This window comes from Podarcis liolepis (genome assembly GCF_965112155.1).
Source record: "Podarcis liolepis genome assembly, chromosome: 15".
In the NCBI taxonomy this organism is placed as follows: Eukaryota; Metazoa; Chordata; class Lepidosauria; order Squamata; family Lacertidae; genus Podarcis; species Podarcis liolepis.
This window is the reverse complement of record NC_139566.1, coordinates 10,904,121-10,923,571: the sequence shown is the minus strand read 5'-3', so window position 1 is coordinate 10,923,571 and position 19,451 is coordinate 10,904,121. Positions and strand designations below refer to the sequence as shown.

At 51.2% G+C, this 19,451-nt stretch overlaps 1 protein-coding gene across 2 annotated transcripts in view; it reads left to right on the top strand.

The window, feature by feature from the left end:
* Positions 1-19,451, top strand: part of THBS3 (thrombospondin 3) — a 51,815-nt gene that overhangs the window by 5,311 nt on the left and 27,053 nt on the right. The window contains exons 1-5 of one of the 2 annotated variants that reach the window (XM_083477517.1): positions 5,449-5,996; positions 13,956-14,162; positions 15,627-15,883; positions 18,529-18,631; positions 19,391-19,417. In XM_083477517.1, coding sequence (XP_083333643.1) covers positions 5,894-5,996; positions 13,956-14,162; positions 15,627-15,883; positions 18,529-18,631; positions 19,391-19,417 — 697 coding nt within the window. In that variant the 5' untranslated portion in view covers positions 5,449-5,893. Of the gene's footprint in view, positions 1-5,448; positions 5,997-13,955; positions 14,163-15,626; positions 15,884-18,528; positions 18,632-19,390; positions 19,418-19,451 lie in introns of those variants that run through there. The other variant, XM_083477518.1, reaches the window with a different exon arrangement.

Sequence of the window (19,451 nt, the reverse complement as noted above, 5' to 3'; positions counted from 1 at the left end):
AGGGAGAAGCCTCGCTCTGTAATTTAGAGGGAATCCAGAAAGGAATATTCCTCCAATTCCCGTTTCATGAGGAAATATTTGGATCGGGGCCCTGTCTGGCCACAAAAGCCTGGCTCGAGTTTGTCTCTGCGGCCTGATGAGGCTCCCCTAGGCAAGAGGAGAAGCGGAGGGAAGGCCCACCTGGACGCAACTAGGCCCCGTTGTTATGGCGGCAGGGGAAACAAAGCGTAAACACAGCTTGGCCTGTCGCGGCCCCGGCTGAGGGATTGGCCTCCGCTCAGGGGACAACCGTCTTGGCCAACTTTCTGGGGAGGGGAGGCTTCTTGCAGGTCCTGCCCCAGCCACCAACAGCTGCGTCTCCCTATTTCACAAAGGGCTGAAACACATTTGTGTGTGTGTGTGTGTGTGTGTGTGTGTGTGTCAAGGGCAAAATCAACGGGCACGATTAACTTCATTCATTTCCATGGGTCTGCTCTGAGTAGGCTGGCCATCGCACACGGAAAACACCGAAACCGGAGTTCACATTAAATTGAATTAATCAGTGGCAGAACCGAAAGTTTGAAAGGCAAAAGCTGCCCTGCGTAGCTGGGGCAGCCCAGCTGGATGGGCAGAGTACAAATAAAGATATGATTATGATTTGGACAGAATGCAAACAGAGAGGAAGATAGCCTAAGTTCTTGGGGCAGGGAGTTCCACAGGTGGCTTGTGCTTTTTGCCGACCCACAAACCACTGGGAAGTCTTCCCATCCAAGGGAGCTCTGCTCAGTAATAGAGCATCTCAAGACCCCTGAGTTGGTGCTGGAAAACCCTCTGTTCCTATTTCAACCAACCCTTTATTTGGGACCATCCTTGTGCCCTCCATCTTTCCCAACATCAGGGTCTTTTCCAGGGAGTCTTCTCTTCTCATGAGGTGGCCAAAGTCTTGGAGCCTCAGCTTCAGGATCTGTCCTTCCAGTGAGCACTCAGGGCTGATTTCCTTCAGAATGGAGAGGTTTGATCTTCTTGCAGTCCATGAGACTCTCAAGAGTCTCCTCCAGCACCATCATTCAAAAGCATCAATTCTTCGGCGATCAGCCTTCTTATAGTCCCCTACATCTCCAGGTAGGGCTCAGAGAAACCCACCGCCTGAAAGCCTGGACAGCTGCTGCCAGTCAGTGTTGCGAACACTGCGCTAGATGGACCAAATGGACTGACTTCCTGTGTTCCTAAGATAACTGTGTCCCATACTGATGGCTGTGTATGTGTGCAGGAATAACATCTGGGCTTCCCGCTTCCATTGGGTCCTGCAAGGAATGCGCTCATTTTCAGCCACAGAAAAATGCGCCTTGCAGGGAGACTTCTCAGAATATGTATTCCCTGCCCACCCCCCGCTACCTCTGAAAAATGGGAAGGGGATTCCCTTCATCCCTAGGACATGCCACGTGCCCGCAATCCTGCTTCTCGCTGGGTGGAGAGAGGGATCTGGGCCAAACCTCAACAGCAGTAAAAAACAAAAAAAGCGCCCCTCTCCAGCTCCTGGGAGCCGACCCAAGTCTTGGAAGAAAAACAATGAGGTCATCTTGGAAGCTCTGTGAAAGACAAGAGCCCAGATCTTCAAGGATCCATCGGAGGAGAGAGAGGGTGGTGGGGCAAAGGGGGAGCAGAGATGGGACAGTCCTTGTCTACACAAGCTAGGGAGGAGGAGGAAGATTTATTTCATTTAGGAGTGGTTTCCCACGAGGCATCCCATTACAAAGAATATGCTGGGAGCATCAGGCCGGAAACAATATGAGCAGCTGGAATGGTGTGTGCGTGTGTGTGTATGTTTGTGAAGTAGACACTGAATTGGTGTCAAAGTGTCCTTTCTACATAAGACTCATCTGCCATAAAACCCAAGAGCATTGTCGCTGGCAATTCGGGATATATTCTAGGCGAATCTGTCCATTCGGATTTCCCCCAGTTTCTCATTTTTCTGATTTATTCAGTTTTCCACATCAGTTTGCAGTTTATTTATTTATTTATAATGCATTTTAGCTGGATAGCTCAGTTGGTTACAGTGTATTGCTGACAACACCGAGGTTGCAGGTTCGATCCCAGACAGCTGCAAATTCCTTCATTGCAAGGACTTGGACTAGAATGATCCTCCGGGTCCCTTCCAGCTCTAGGTTTCTGAGATAACAGCACATTAGTGTGGATTTCTCCCAACGGACACATTCTTGTATGCAATTTCGCCTGATAGACACATTAATTTTCTTTGCAAAGCCATTTTCCCTAATATGATGCAATGCCTTATTGTGTGTTATTTTCACCCACATAGGGTTTCAACACACGCTTTACCAAAGCATGCATTTTTGTAACCATGACTTGGCTGGGGAACCACGTTGCAGAAATTCGGAGAAGTGAGAATTTGGAAAGATGGCTTTGTTTTGGTTTGTGCGTTCTTTGTGAAAGGGCTAATTAGGTAGGTTTGCTTTTAAATGCAAACTGGATCCAATTTTTCTTTCATCTCCAGTTGTGCATCCTCAGTTCATGCCGGCCTTCACGGATCTTGCCATTGCACTCGTGAGCCAAGCACAATCATGTACTCTCCTGCAAGCGATGCTTTGCTGGACTGTTTCCGAGGGAAGCTTGCCAGCTGGTAGTGATGTCCTCCCCAAGCTTTCAAGGGATCTCGCCCCATATTTCTTCCTGTTAATGGGAAGGAGAGCACATCCTGGGCACAGACAAATTTCTCGTTCGATCCCCGATATCCACTGGACATCCATTCAGAACAGATAAAAGAAAGGACTTATTTATTCAAATTATAATTAAACGATGGAATTCACTGCCACAGCGAGGCACAGCTTTGAAAGAGAGCTAGAGCATGGGTAGGCAAACTAAGGCCCAGGGGCCGGATGCGGCCCAATCACCTTCTCAATCCGGCCCGCGGACGGTCTGGGAATCAGCATGTTTTTACATGAGTAGAATGTGTCCTTTTATTTAAAATGCACCTCTGGGTTATTTGTGGGGCCTGCCTGGTGTTTTTACATGAGTAGAATGAGTGCTTTTATTTAAAATGAATTTCTGGGTTGTTTGTGGGGCATAGGAATTCGTTCATGTTTTCCCCAAAATATAGTCCGGCCCCCCACAAGGTCCGAGGGACGGTGGACCGGCCCCCTGCTGAAAAAGTTTGCTGACCCCTGGGCTAGAGGAATTCATGGAGAATATAACCTCAATGGCTGTGTTCCAGCTCTACTCTTGGTGGGGTACTAAGGTGCCTCTGAATATCGGTTGCTGGGAACAACAAGTACAGAAGGGATTACTGCACCCAGGTCTTCCCAGCTGTGGTGTTCCTATAGGCCACAAGTTGGCCACTGGGAGAACAGGATGCTGGGCGAGTTGGGCCTTTGATCTGGTCCAGGAGGACTCTTTTTACATTTATGGGTGGCGCTGTGGGTTAAACCACAGAGCCTAGGACTTGCTGATCAGAAGGTCGGTGGTTCAAATCCCCGTGACGGGGTGAGCTCCCATTGCTCAGTCCCTGCTCCTGCCAACCTAGCAGTTCGAAAGCACATCAAAGTGCAAATAGATAAATAGGTACCGCTCTGGCGGGAAGGTAAACAGCGTTTCCGTGTGCTGCTCTGGTTCTCCAGAAGCGGCTTAGTCCTGCTGGCCACATGACCCGGAAGCTGTACGCCGGCTCCTTCGGCCAATAAAGCGAGATGAGCGCTGCAACCCCAGAGTTGGTCACGACTGGACCTAATGGTCAGGGGTCCCTTTACCTTTATTAATAAATTCAAGAGTCAACACGCCATCTTCAGAGGCAGCCTACCTGTGAACATCACACCCTGCAGAACCAACAGCTTGGGTGGGGGGCAGCCATCTACCCCCCTTCAGTGGGTGCATCTGACAGGCCACCTTTTGAAACCAGAACCCCAGGGCTTTCCTGTTTGGTGCTGCTTCTGCAGTCCGCCAGTGTCCTGATAAAGAATCGCCAGGGACTTGCTCACACTTTGCTCGTCTTGTGCCTCTAAAGCACAGGTCCGAGTGCTTTTCCGATTCCCCCGGGGACAAGCGGAAGTGTGGAGGAGCCCAAGACATGTTCCGTTGTTTGGCTAGCAGCAGCTATTTGCCCTGGCCTGCCAGTGTGGTGTAGTGGTTAAGAGCGGTAGTCTCATAATCTGGGGAACCGGGTTCGCGTCTCCGCTCCTCCACTTGCAGCTGCTGGGTGACCTTGGGCCAGTCACACTTCTTCGAAGTCTCTCAGCCCCACTCACCTCACAGAGTGTTTGTTGTGGGAGAGGAAGGGAAAGGAGAATGTTAGCCGCTTTGAGACTCCTTAAAGGGAGTGAAAGGCGGGATATCAAATTCAAACTCTTCTTCTCTTCTGAGGACCCTGGCAGACAGCAGTCCTGAACTCCCTTCAGAAACTGGGTTTTGCCCCTCGAGCCCTTCTAAGCCTGGGCTTGGGCCAGGCAAAATCTACAGTCAGGCAAAGAATCATAGACACCAAGAGACAACAGGACTGCTCAAGGTGCCCCGACTATAAAATTGGAGAAATCGAGAGATATATAGCCGCACCGGCAGCATATCTCTTCTTTCTCGTATCTAAAAATGCAAGAAGGGCTTTTACACTTGCCAGAAGCTCGGCTCTGCCCTCACAGGTCCTGGAAGGATCCTTTTAAAAAATCCCATATGTTCAGAGACTTTGCGCCTGTTCATTGGGAGAGATAGGAAGCCCAGAGCACTTGTTCTTTAGATATCCCTTTTATGTAGAGGCACAAAATAAGACCATTGATCCCCTACTGGTGAGGCTCACTGACCTCCCAGAAAAGCAAAAAAATTGACCTTCTCCTGTTAGGCAAAGATCAGAAGACGACCCGTATATTCACCAGATTGTGTGTACAGATCTGTAGGCGCAGACCATCTCCCGACTCAAACTAGTTCGTTAAGAAAATTCCCAAACTCGGTTCCATGGGTGATTCTGGGTCAGCTCCCTGCGGCAGTTTATCTTAAAGTTTTAAGTGTCTATATGCTTATCGCATTTATAAATTTTTAATTTCTTGTTGTACATTGTTTTAATTGTTTTCTTTCTGTGACTGTACCCCCAATTGCGTTTTATAAGCTGGTCTCCGACCTTAATAAATTATCTCTCTATCTATCTGCCCTGAGGACGAAGAACTGAGCCTCCAGGATTAGGGGCAGTCTACCTCATTACCAGTTACCGGGCACAACGACAGCAGAGGGGCATATTTTGCTGCCCCTGTCGCAGGATTAGGCTGTTTACTTGGCTTGGCCACCGGATGGAAAGCCCACGCTGGACTGGAGGGAACCTTCTTTCGATCCGGTCCAGCAGAGTATCCTGCCGCTTTAAGAGCGATCCCGGGACGGAAAATTCCACCCCGTGCAGCTTTCTCCCCTCATTGCATCTTTTTGATGTGTGTTAGTGGGCGGGGGGGGGGGGAGAGCGCGCGAGAGAGAAGCCACACCAGATGGAAACCCGCGACTGCAAGCGACTCCTTAAAGGGACAGGAGCCCGGACGCCGCGACTTGGTCCACGTTGAGGACAGGCGAGGTCCTGTAGTCGTGCTCCTTTTTCCTTTTTTTCGGGGAGGGCGAGCAGAGCATCCCCACCCCGCCCTGTTCCCCCCGATCCGTGCCCCCCACCCCGCCCGGAAACCTGCTCCGATCCGCGGGCGCAGAGGCAGGGAGGGCTCGGCTCGGCTCGCGGAAGGGGAGCGAGGGACGCCGGAGGAGGCAGCGCTTCTTCGGCCGCGCCGTTGCAAGCGAGCCTCGGCTGCCGCCGCCGCCGCCGCTGCCCTTTGTCCCTGCGGCGGCGCCGCCCCTTCCTCGGAGCGCCCCCATCCGCCGCCGGCCGCCCCGCCGGCCGCCGGTCCACGCCCCGCTCCTCCTCCTGCGCCTGGAAGCTGCGAGGATGGAGCGGCTCCTGCGAAGACCCCCGGCCGCCCTCCGCCGCCTCCCGCTCCTCCTTCTCCTCCTCCTGGGCGCAGCGGGCGCAGCCAGGCAGGGGCTGCAAGGTAAGCGGGCGGCGGGGACGGCGCGCTCGGTCCAAGCCCAGCCAAAGTCCCGGGTTCGATCCCCGAAGGGCTCGCTCGTCAGGAAGCGCTGCCCGAGCTCTGGTTTAGGGGCAGAAGGTGCCGGGTTCGATCACGGGGAGGGATTGCTGGAGAGATGCTGCCAGCCAGTGTCGACCAGGCGGACCCGGTGGTCGGATTGCTGCCGGTCAGTGTCGACCAGGCGGACCCGGTGGTCGGATTGCTGCCGGTCAGTGTTGGCAGCACGGAGCTAGATGGACGGAGTGAGTGTTGGTAACGCCAAGCTAGGGGGACCCAATGGTCCAATTGCTGCCCAGCGGTCTGATTGCTGCCGGTCAGTGCCGACAATCCGGAGCTAGACAGACTCAGTGGTCTTTTTTGCTGCCGGTCAGTGTTGGCAGCATGGGGCTAGTCAGTGTTGGTAATGCCGAGCTAGGTGGACCCAATGGTCCAACTGCTGCCAGTCAGTGTCGACAGTCCTGAGTTTGATGGACCAAGTGGTCTGACTTGTATATGAGACAATCTGTTTAAATCAGCCGAATGCAAAAATGGTCCTTTTCTAAACGTAGAGTAAGCTTCTTAGTCCTCATGGCTGCTTTAAATCACAACAGAGGGCACTGATCAATAGCCAGACCGTTGGTCCAACTGACTCAATACTGTTGACCTTTTATCCAAAACCACGAGGTCTGGATTCTTGCTTCACATTTCTGGGAAGAACCACCACCTAACAGTAGAGCATGTGGTTTGAATTCAGAAAGTCCCAGGTTCCTTCTCATGTTGGGAGGCTGATTTAAACAGGAGCGTCGGATGCTGCGGACTGCTGCTCCACCTAGCAGGTATCTTTTCCTGCCTCACCTGGAAATGCCATCTGGGACTGAACACTCTGCATGCAGAGAAGATGCTCTGCTTCTGAGCAATAGTCCTCCCCTTAAATCTAAAGTAAGATTCCAGTCCTCATGACTCTGGATTAAGGGCTGATTTCAGCAAGATGTTTCCTCGCAGTCAGACTCTTAGTCCAGCTATCTTGGACAGGGAGTCTCCAGGGTTTGGGAGGCGGGACCACAGCATTCTCGGCCCTGCTGGAGATGCCAGGGATTGAACGCGAGACCTTTAGCCTGCAAAGCAGATGGTGCAACTCTGAGTAAGAGAAGGAAGGGAAGATGGCAAGGAGGACAACAATTTAACCCTCCCTGTCCCCAAGTCACTATGGCCATCTCTAATCCCATGACACACACGTTTGGATCTGCTTTTTAAATCATCCTTCTATCCCCCCCCCCTCTCTCTCCTCCGAGAAGCTCAAGGTAGTTTACATCCTCTTCCTTCTCCCTTTATCCTCACAACAACCCTTCGAGGTAGGCTGAGCCAAGAGACGCTGAGCTTCTGAACCCGACTCTCTCCAGTTAGATATTCTAAACATTTAAGGTTCACTGGCTGTCAATGTAAAGAAATAGTTTGTTGTTTTTTAGTCGTTTAGTCGTGTCCGACTCTTCGTGACCCCCTGGACCAGAGCACGCCAGGCACTCCTGTCCTCCACTGCCTCCCGCAGTTTGGTCAAACTCATATTCGTAGCTTCAAGAACAGTATCCAACCATCTCGTCCTCTGTTGTCCCCTTCTCCTTGTGCCCTCCATCTTTCCCAACATCAGGGTCTTTTCCAGGGAGTCTTCTCTTCTCATGAGGTGGCCAGAGTATTGGAGCCTCAGCTTCAGGATCTGTCCTTCCAGTGAGCACTCAGGGCTGATTTCCTTCAGAATGGAGAGGTTTGATCTTCTTGCAGTCCATGGGACTCTCAAGAGTCTCCTCCAGCACCATAATTCAAAAAAGAAATAGTTTAGTATCGATAAATAAAGCAATATATTGGTGCTGGTGTTCTTAGTTCTGCAAATCTAACAAGTGATCAAAATCGGAAGAGTGGTGGTGGAGAAGTAGAGGGGGACTGAGATAATATCGTAAGTTTAAGAGTTCAGCGCTTCAAATGTTGTTGGGGGGGATGCCACATTTTTGAATGCTGCCCTGCATTAACACCGTCCTTTCCCTGCATGGAGAAAGCCAGCTCCAAAGGCAAACCGTTGGTCTCCTAGGACACATCTCCCTGATGAGCTGTGTTTCTGCTTGCGGGGATTTGTTGTCATCTTAATGTGGAGGAGCATTTGGAAGTGGTGCTTCTCTCCTATGGCCTAAAGTGGTACGGACCATTCAATCAGGGTCTACAGATAACCAAAATAAAGCAGCAGAATGGACTGTATCACTCCAGACACTTTGAGAAGCTTCTCCCTCCACATACAAAAAACAATTGAACTCTCTGTGAGGAGAAATGTAGCACTTCAGGGAGAGCAATGGGCAGGGAGCTTTTTACAGAGAGGAGCATTTGCGTGTGTTGCGGAGGGGTGGAATAAAACCTCCCCTTCACTTGGAGTCCAAGTGGCACAGTCCATTCTGATGCTTTGTCCAGATGCATGTGTGAACAGAGGATGAATCAAGCCCCTGATTTGTATGAAGAAGGTCCCAGGTTCAATTCCCACCATCTCCAGGTAGGACTGGGAGAAAGACCCCGTCTGAACTCCAGGAAAGCTGCTGCCAGTCAGTGTAGGCAACACTAGCCTAGATGGACCAATAGTTGTTTCAGTGTAAGGCATCTTCTTCCTATGGTCTTTTCCTCTTATGCTTAACTCTGTGACAAGGTTCTGTGCTGCTCAGACTGGCAGCCAATCCCCCCCCCCCCACAAAAAAACCAGGCAAGCTGTTAATCCATCCAGGGGCCAAATCGTCGCCAACGGCTGTAACATTCCTTTCCGTAGCAGCTGTCCAAATTAAGTGTTAACGGTATTCCTGGTTTTAGATCTATATAGTTAATCTGTTTGTACTTAAAGTTCTGGGCAGGATCTGCCTCGACTTCTGTGCCAGGGAGTGGAATCTGAGGATGTTCCAGGTGGACTCTTTATCAGACACCGCACACACCTTTGGGAGGTCTGGTCCGGGGCGGGTGGCGAGGCTGTGAATATGGACCCTCTCCTCCTGCCCAGAAGGAGACCACAGAACCCCCAGTAGATGCAAAGGCTTCTGTGTGCTTGAACGGAGACAGTGTGCTCAATCCATTCTTGTAAATAAATATCGGGCTGGAAGGCTGCAAGCCGGAGGCCCCCTTTTCCCAGGATTTGCCGTGCCTTCCATAAGCACACAAGGACAGCCTTCTGGACCGGCCAAGGGCCAATCTACTCCATCTACTCTCACAGTGGCCGACCAGGACCTGAGCACGAGAACACTCTGCCCACTTGCGACTCCCTGCAACGGGTACCTAGAGGCAGAATGCATCTGGCAGTAGAGGTAGAATGTAGCCGTCATGGCTAGTAGCCATGGACAGCCTTTTCCTCCAAGAATTTGCCCTCTTAAAGCTATCCAAGAAACACGGGTGGCACTGTGGGTTAAACCACAGAGCCTAGGACGTGCTGATCAGAAGGTCGGTGGTTCGAATCCCTGCGACGGGGTGAGCTCCCATTGTTCGGTCCCTGCCAGTGGCGTAGCGTGGGGGGTGCAAGGGGGGCCGGCCGCACCGGGCGCAACATCTGGGGGTTAGGGTTAGGGGGCGCAAATTACTTGCCCCGGGTGCTGACAACCCACACTACGCCACTGGTCCCTGCTCCTGCCAACCTTGCAGTTCAAAAGCACGTCAAAGTGCAAGTAGATAAAGAGGTACCGCTCCGGCGGGAAGGCAAACAGCGTTTCCGTGCGCTGCTCTGGTTCGCCAGAAGCGGCTTAGTCATGCTGGCCACATGACCCGGAAACTGTACGCTGGCTCCCTCGGCCAATAAAGCGAGATGAGCGCCACAACCCCAGAGTCGGTCACGACTGGACCTAATGGTCAGGGGTCCCTTTACCTTTTTTAAAGCCATCCAAGCTGGTGGCCATCTATGGCTCTTGTGGGAGTGAGTTCCACAGTTTAACAAAGAAAGATTTCCTTTTATCTGTTCCAACATTCAGCTTCATTGCAGTGGTATAGCATGGGTTGCTAGTGCCCGGGGCAGCATGTGTGGGAGGAAGGGAAACGGAGGCATTCAACTGCCCCGAAGCTGCAGAGATAAGAAAAGAAGAGTCGTTCCATTGTCTGGAGAGGTCAGTTCCTGGTTCTCACTGAGAAGCCGTTTTGAACGGAGCCCAGCGATGCAAGCGCGCAGCTATGTTGAAGCAGCACCGGGTGTCAAAATGTTGTGCCCCTAACAATTTTTCACCTGGGGAAGCCGTCCCTCTGGCCCCCACCCCACGCCCTGCCACTGATTGGATATCCATGCGTTCTAGCATTATAAGAGAGGGAGAAAAACTTTTCCCTATCCAATTTCTCCATGCCAGGCATAATTTTTATAAACTTCTATCATGTCACCTTTTCACTAAACTAAGAAGTCCCAAACACTGCAAGCTTTCAGTCCATCCCCTTGGTAATTTTAATTTTGCTTCCCTGAACCTTTCCTAGCTAAACAATATCCTTTCTGGAGTGAGGCAGCAGGCAGCATACTGAGTTGGAAAGAGGCAAGGCTCAGCAGCAGCAAAGTTGACCTGGTGCAAACTCGCCAGCAGAACTAGACTCCCTGCCAGTATGTTCCCACTGCGCTGACCTCCCTGCTCCACCCATCTCCATCCTGGTATTATTCTGCAGTGACTCAGTTACATGAAGGTTGGGTGAGTGGGGCAGTCCTGCCAACATTGTCTGCTGCGACTGCAAATGAAAGAGACATTCATCTAGACCAGTGTTTCCCAACCACTGTTCCGCGGCACACTAGTGTGCCGCGAGATGTTGCCTGGTGTGCCGCGAGATGTTGCCTGGAGGGAGGCGGGCGAGTCGGGCGGCGGCGGCGAGGAGAGGCCGCCCAGCGCGGGGCTCTTGCCGTCTGCCTGCCTGGCTGCCTGCGAGCTCGGCGGGCAGCGCCTCCGTCCGCAGCGCCCGCCTCGCGGCTCTCATTCCCTGCCCCTGCCAAAGCTCACCCAGCCAAGCCGCGCTCTCCTTCCTGCCTCGCTTTGCTGCCTCCTCCCCCCCACCCCCAAAGCTTGGAGGTTCCCCGGCAAGGGGGAGGGAAAAAAATTGAAACTTACACTTTCGTGCGTCCCTCCCGGCGTGACGCTGCGCGCTGACGTCACGGAGCTGTAATGGTGGTGTGCCTTGAAATTTTTTTCATCAAACAAGTGTGCCTTTGCCCAAAAAAGGTTGGGAAACACTGATCTAGACACTCTCCAGGCAACACACCCTGCCTTTAAATTATAATAATTCCAATCATAAAAACAAAACGCACACATGAGCTTGCATTGCAGCGGATAATGTTTTGACACAGGAACAAACTGGATGGTTGCATTTTGTTCTGGAAATGCAGTAAATTATCCTGATGTGAAAGGAGGGCAGAGAAAGCAAGGTAGATGAGAATAACAAACCCTCCAAGTGTCCCTATTTTCCAGGGACATCCCTGATTTAGTGAAGGCGTCCCTTTTTTTATTTGATCCTGGAATGTCCCTCTTTTCCTTAGGACATCCCTATTTTCATTGGAGAAATGTTGGCGGGTATGGAGGCAATCCTGTACTGGGAAGGTTTTAAAAAAATGTTTAATTTTTGTTATGTTTTTATATATGTTGGAAGCTGCCTAGAGTGGCTGGGGCAACCCAATAAGATGTGTGGGGTATAAATAGTAAAATCATCATTATGGAATGGGACGTCCCTATTTTCATAGGAGAAATGTTGGAGGGTATGGAATAAAATCCTAAAGTCAAGAAGACCTTACTTTAGGTGGAGGGTTGGGAAAGGCTGAAACTCATCTAGCCTGCCACCTTGTGTGGAGATCAGGAGTTGCACTTGGCTCTAAAAGCACAGCATCTTTTCCGGAGCCAAACTTACCCGCTATCCTGCAGAACACTTGGAAATTGTCTGTGGCCTTCTTGGCTCGCATAGGCAGCTGCCTCTTACCATTGGCTGGTACTGACTGCGCTGACTGGCAGCAGCTCTCCAGGGTTTTAGAAAGGGAGTCTCTTCCAGCCCTACCTAGAGATACCGGGACTTGAACCCAAGATCTTGTTCACACAGAGCAGAGATCCCACCACCGAGCTATGGCCCTTCTCTTAAATCAGGCATAGGCAAACTCAGCCCTCCAGATGTTTTGAGACTACAATTCCCATCACCTCTGACCACCGGTCCTGTTAGCTAGGGATGATGGGAGTTGCAGTACCAAAACATCTGGGTTTGCCTATACCTGCCTTAAATAGACCGGTAAGGTTCCAGTCCTCCTGGTTCTCAGCTGATTGGTGCGTGGTGTTGATAACGTCAAGGTTGCAGGTTCAAGTCCTATATGGGAACAGCTGCATATTCCTGCATTGCAGGGGGTTGAACAAGGATGATTCCAGCTATACAAAGCCACTTCCGCCCTGCCAAAGGTGGTGGTGTTGCAGGCTTCACGCCCCCACCACGTGCACGGTGGCTGGCTCTCAGCCTCTGCGCAATTGAGGGAATCCCCAGCCGCGTCACCACCTGGACAACCAATTGGCACAGCCTGGGATCTCCCTCTTTTGCCGCCTCCAGCTGCTCCAGTTTCCCACCGTCCCGCCCTTTAAGGTTTTTGTCCTTGACCTTGCTCTGGACTTTGGCCCCGTTGAGGGGCCTGGTAGGAATTTTTTTCACTTGGCAAATTGGCACCAGCCACTTGGTTTTCGCCTGCCTCATAGCAAATCATCACAACTTTCTGGGTATTAGTGGTTAGGCATTGGTATGGTATTGTTATGTAGATGGGAAGAGGGGAGGAAGTGCCATCACCTGCCCCGCATATTGAAGGGTAGTCCGATAAAGGTTTCCGGGGGGGCATGGCCCTGTCTGAAGCCTATGGAGCTGAGGGCCTAAGGCACACCCCCAAGCGGTGACCCCAGGGGAATTCCTAGTTGATGTGCATCAGCAGGACTCCCCCTACTGGTGGTTAACCCTTCCCGGACTTCAAGCAGACGGGCTGAAGTTGGATATACGGTACTCGGTTAGGACCAATGCCTAAGCATAACTGTCAACTTACAGATTTGAAAATAAGGGACCAGCAGCCTCAAAAATAAGGGATTAGCAGCCAAAATAAGGGATTTTCCAAGCACAGGTATGTTCAACTTCTGAGCCCCTCCGAGCCAAAGGCAGAAAGCCCAGCCAGCAGCCAAACGAAGCCTCAAGCGGTGGTTCCCACAGCGCAGCAACCCGGCAAAGGGGATGCAGCAAGGAAAACCACCGTCACCTCTCCGCTGGGAAGCGCTGAGCAAAGGCGAGTCCCCAGGCAACGTGGCCGATTTGATCGGCACAAGCCATGCAAGCTCCATCCCCCAGTTGTTCTTAGACTCCTTATTGGGTGAGCAACGCAGCCAAGCAACACAGTTGGAGCCTCCCTCCTCCCTGGCCGGCAGGGAGGGAGGGAGAGGAGCTGCTTCCTTTGAAACCCAGGAAATTTAAGGGACATCATCAATAAGGGACAGCAGCGGGAGACGGTGCTGGGATAAGGGACTTTCCCGCCAAATAATGGACGGTTGACAGCTATGTGCCTAAGCCAATACTGCTCATCACCTGTAACCAATAAAGTTGTGGCCTTATTTAGCCCATTAACCTTAATAATTGTGCCATGTGTCTTTATTTCCACTGGGGACAGTGGAACTCGCCACGCAATTCTATGATTCTATGAATCAGGCCGTTGGTCCATCTAACTCAGTATTGTCCACACTGACTGGCAGCAGCTCTCTCCAGGGTTTCAAGCAGCCCTGTGAGAAGCTGCCGCCGGGGATTGAACCTCAGACGTTCTGGATGCAAAGCAGATGTTCCCCCCACCGAGCTACGAACGTGCATCAGACAGGCAGAGGGAGAAAGTGCCATGACACAAACTCTTTTTCTTCTGTGACGGACAGCCAGTTCTGCCAATGCTTGACCTTTGCTCTCCCGCTGCTCCTCCCCTAGTACTTGACCTCCTGTCGGTGACGGAGCCCAGGCATATGGCCAATGTGGCCGAGAAGATCCGCACGGAGCTGCTGACCGTCCGTGACCTCTACCTGCTCTCCACCTTCCGCCTGCCCCCCAAGCAAGGCGGGGTGTTGTTTGGGCTCTACTACAAGAAGGACAACAGCCGCTGGCTTGAAGCCACGGTGGTGGGCAAGACCAACAAAGGTGAGTGAGAGCGAGGAGACCTAGGATCCGAACCCGCCACCCTGGCCAGGGGAAAAGAAAAGGGCCAGGAATGTCTCAGGCCCCACCTGCACTGAGCATTTAAAGCAGCATTTGCCACTTTAAACAGCCACGGCTCCCCTCCCGCAAAGACCTCTGGGAACTGTAGTTTGTTAAAGGCGCCGGGAGTCATTCGGAGTCCCCCTGTTCCCCTCTGATTCCTGGAGTTGCCTGGGAAGAGAGATTGAGCACTAAGCCGCTCTGAGAATTGTAGGAGGGGGGTCTCCTAAAAACTCTTAGCACCTATAACAAACTACAACCCCCAGGTTGGTTGGTTGTTTTTTAAAAAATTGCAAGCTGATTCCTAACTGTTGCTCCAGCTGGGGGGGGGGGGGAGTCCTGAGTTTAAGTACAGTGGTACCTCGTTTTCCAAATAGTCCTGTTAATGAACTACAGTGGTACCTCAGGTTAAGAACTTAATTCATTCTAGAGGTCTGTTCTTAACCTGAAACTGTTCTTAACCTGAAGCACCACTTTAGCTAATGGGGCCTCCCGCTGCTGCCGTGCCGCCAGAGCACGATTTCTGTTCTTATCCTGAAGCAAAGTTCTTAACCCGAGGTAATATTTCTGGGTTAGCGGAGTCTGTAACCTGAAGCGTATGTAACCTGAAGCATATGTAACCTGAGGTACCACTGTATTCGGTTTACAAACTCCGCAAAACCAGAAGTAGTGTTCCGGTTTGTGAACTTTACCTCGGTCTATGAAGGGAATCTGGAAAGTGGAAGGGCACCAGCAGTGGGAGGCCTCATTAGGGAAAGTGTGCCTCTGTTTCAGAACGGATTTGGTTTAAGAACGGAATTCAGGAACGGATTAAGTTCATAAACCGAGGTACCACTGTAATAAGTTAACTTTGACCTGAAAGAAACACATCTCGTGACCCAACTTTGTTTTACCAACCTTTTTTCTCTGTAAATAAAACTTTTATTGTTCGATCAACTCTTGCATGAGACTCCCAGAATGAAGACCCCCAAAAGATAGCCTGCAGTAAATTGTAGAAATTCATTTAATTGGCGTGCCATGAGTCAACTATATTTAATTAGGGACAGTTATCGGGGTGAGTCCATTTACACGTCTAAGGAGTCGGCCATCATAACTATAGCATTTGCAGTCGTACCTTGGAAGTCGAACGGAATCCGTTCCAGAAGTCCGTTTGACTTCCAAAATGTTCAGAACCGAAGCACGGCTTCTGATTGGCTGCAGGAAACTCCTGCAGCCAATCAGAAGCCACAGAAGCCCCGTCGGACGTTCGGCTTCCAAAAATAGTTCGCAAACCGGAACAGTCACTTCCAGGTTTGCGGCGCTCAGGAGCCAAAACTGGAGAACTAAGCTGTTTGAAAACCAAGGTACGACTGCACACAGCTTTGAACATCATGCCCATCCCTTCTCTCTCTCTCTCTCCCCCTCCAGTCCACCTCCGATACCTGCGGGCCGATGGGAAGTTGCATTCGGTGAACCTGCAGAACACCAACCTGGTCGACGGGCGCAGCCACACCGCCCTCTTGCGGATGAGTGGCCTGCAAGGCGGCCGCCTCTCGGTGGAGCTTTACGTGGACTGTAAGCTAGTGGACTCCAGCGCCGGGCAGCCTGAGATGGCGCCCCTCGACCCGGAGCAGGTGGAGGCGGTGGAGGTTCGGACGGGACAGAAAGGCTATCTCCGCTCGCAGGTGAGGGAGGAGAAGAAGAGCCCAGCCGCCGCCGCCGTTCCGTCACCCTTTAGTGTGACCAAGGGATTGATTGATTGTTTGGGTGGTTCACAGAAAAGATCACAATATACCGTATTTTTTGCCCTATAGGACGCACTTTTCCCCCTCCAAAAATGAAGGGGAAATGTGTGTGCGTCCTATGGGGCGAATGCAGGCTTTCGCTGAAGCCTGGAGAGCGAGAGGGGTCGGTGCGCACCGACCCCTCTCGCTCTCCAGGCTTCAAGAAGCTCTCTGCAAGCCGTGGGAGAGCTGCGCGAAGTCTCTCTCTTGCGGAGAGCTGCCTGCACCCAGAAGCCTGGGGCGCGCTGAGCTCAGCGCCCCCCAGGCTTCGGGCTTTGCGCAGCTCTCCGCAAGCCGTGGGAGAGCTGCGCGAAGTTGTGCAGCTCTCCCACGGCTTGCGGACAGCAGCCTGTTCTGGGGTCGGGGGAAGCTCGGGCTTCCCCCGCCCCAGCCCCGCACCTGGGGGGGGAAATAATTTTTTTTCCTTTATTTCCCCCCCAGAAAACTAGGTGCGCCCTATGGGCCGGTGCGCCCTATGGGGCAAAAAATACGGTACAAAATCAAAGTTAAAAACAATAACCCAATAACATTTTTGCATAAATGGTGTTCGTTGTTGAACTGCTATAATATGCTGTTTGGGTAAGGCGACTAAAGCTCCAATTAAGGCTTAGAATAAAACCAAACACTTTTTACTTTAGATGTCATCAATAGTATGATAGTTTGGCCTTTTATATAATACACTGATTTCTCTGATACTTTTCAATGTACAAATGGGAGGGGAAGTGAAGGGCGGGGCTATGCAAATGAAAGGGAGGGGCAATGCAGAAAGGGGCCATCTTGGTTTGCAATGGCCGCAGATCTCTAGGGAGAGTGTGATGATCAGGGGTGCCAACTTGGATTAAATATGGGGGGGGAGCTAAGCCTCGCCACACATAATCACAACATGTTGTACCATTAGAATGGCAATGTCCAACAATTTTGGGGGCCCCCGGCCCCCTCAAATATATTATTAAGAGTTGGCTCCTGTGGTGCCAATTTCTTTCTCACAAGGCCCATAGGATCTTTAAGAGCTGACCTTTCTGTTTCCTCCATAAGACAATGGCTGAAGCTTTTAATTACGTCATGAAGCTGATTTATGTTAACTAAGAAAAATTCAGTCTTCCTCTCTTCCCCTCATTTTATTATTAGATTATTAGATTATTATTATTAGATTATAAATTTGTATACCACCCTATACCTGTAGTGTAAAATTACAATATAAAAACCACAAAGAACATAATAAAAATAAGAACAAAAACCAAGTCAATAATCCACCCCTCCCTTTCCACGACACATTTAAAAATGCATCTGTAATGGGAATTGGGGTTGCTTGTGCGTAAACTGCAAACTGCTCCGAGCTAATCGTATAGCTAAAACTTTCCCTGGTTTGACAGCCCTTGAAACGCGACTGTCTTAGTCACTGGCAGAATCCGTGAGTGGGCGTCTCCTAAATTTCTTCCAACATAGAAATTCTTTGACGCCCAGTCTCCTCCTAGATTCTCTGCGCGGAAGCCTTCTGCGCAGCGTGGGCGTGCCAAGCGGAGGTCCAGTGCTCTCTCCGCTGATTTCACTGGAAGAGTCTCGGAGCCTTCCCTCCGCAGTACTCTCCGCCTCTCCTTCCTCCCTGGTGTCCCCTGGATTTCCTTCCCCAGCGGAAGCTCTCTCTATCTCCTTGCTAGTTCCCTCCCCTGCATCATTGAAGCGTCTTACCTCTCCTCTCGCCTCTGATGGCAGTTCCCTGACAGCATCTGATATCCGTCAGCCAAAGGCTTTGTTGAAGAGGAACATTTTCTCCTAATGGTATATAATGAAGGCCCCAGTTGAGCCTCCCTGGAGAGATCGTTCCACAAACAGGGAGCCACCACAGAAAAGACCCAATCTTGTGTTGCAACCCTCCGTACCTCACATGGAGGAAACACACAAAGAAGGACCTCAGAGGAAGACCTCAGGGTCCAGGTCGGTTCATATGGAGAGAGGTGGTCCTTGAGGTATTGTGGTCCTGAGCCGTTTATCCGTACAGCAACCTTGTGAGGTAGGGTTGGGTGAGATAAGTTGACTGGCAAAAGGCAGGCTTCCTCAAACTCGGCCCTCCAGATGTTTTTGGCCTACAACTCCCATGATTCCTAGCTAGCAGGACCAGTGGTCAGGGATGCTGGGAATGGTAGTCTCAAAACATCTGGAGGGCCAAGGTTGAGGAAGCCTGAGGCAAAAGCAGTATCTGGCCCTCATAAGTCTCTCCCAAGCCATACCCCTCATCAGCCCTGCTTTGCACCCTCCTATAATGTTTTTACCAGGCTAGAATGTGTCCTTGAATTCCTCATGATGCCTCTAGCCGGCCAGGAAGAAGAATTCAAGAGGGGTGTTTGCAGTAACCAGCCTACCGTACAAAGGGAGGGGCATTGCATTCATTGCTCCTCCTACTTTTGCTTCTGGCTCCACCCACCGCCTGCATGTGGCCCCTGGAAGGCGAATGTGGCCCTTGAACTTTACTAGTCTCACTTGCCCCCATTTAGGGGATTGCAACCTAGGGGTACTGACACTGCTCCTCACCCCCATTTCCACCTTAGGGTTTCTTGGAATCCCTGAAGCTGATTCTCGGAGGTTCAATGAGCCGCGTTGGAGCTTTAAGCGAATGCCCCTTCCAGGGGGATGAATCCATGCAGAACACAGGTAAGGATTTCTTCAGCTTTTGCACGGCCAGAGCGGGATATTCCGTTCACGTTCAGGATCTGGGCTCAGGGTCTTGTGGAGCATTCCCACTATGGCCGCATTCACACAACCCGTTTAAAGCCGTGTCAGACCGCTTTAACCCCAAAGGATTCTGGGAGCTGCCGTTTGTTCAGGGTGCTAAGAGTTGTAAGGAAACCCACCCCAAGCTACAATCCCCAGAGTGGTTTAACAGTCAATCCAATCTCACAGAGAACTCTGGGAATTGTAGTTCGGGGCTGGGAGGGATAAGAGGGGTTTCCTAAACAATTTCGGTATCTTTAACACACTACAGGTCCCATAATATTTTTGGGGAAGCCAGGGCTGCTTAAAGTGGGATGAGAGCATTTTAAATGGATGCTGTGAATGTGGCCTCTGAGTTACAGTGGAATGTCAAACATTTCAGAAGTTGAACAATTTGGAACCCAAATGCCAACAGCCCAGAAGTGAATGCTTCCGTTTTCGAACGCGCCTCAGAAGTCGAAGCGTTTCTCCATTTTTTAGAAAGGAATTTGCCGACTGGCAATTGCACCTCAGTTGTTGAACATTTCGGAAGTCGAGCAGTCTTCCGAAACGGATTACGTTCGACAACAGAGGTTCCACTGTATTCTGATCGCAGAGGCCCACATCCCCGTTTTGAGTCCACCAGCAACTGACAGTGCGTTATTGAACTTCTTCAAGCCCTTACATAGCATCTTATTTCTGTTTTCTTTTCCCTTTCAGTATCCAACGTGATCAATTCCCTCTTTGGTGAGTCTGATGACTTCTCCTTCGTTACGTCCCC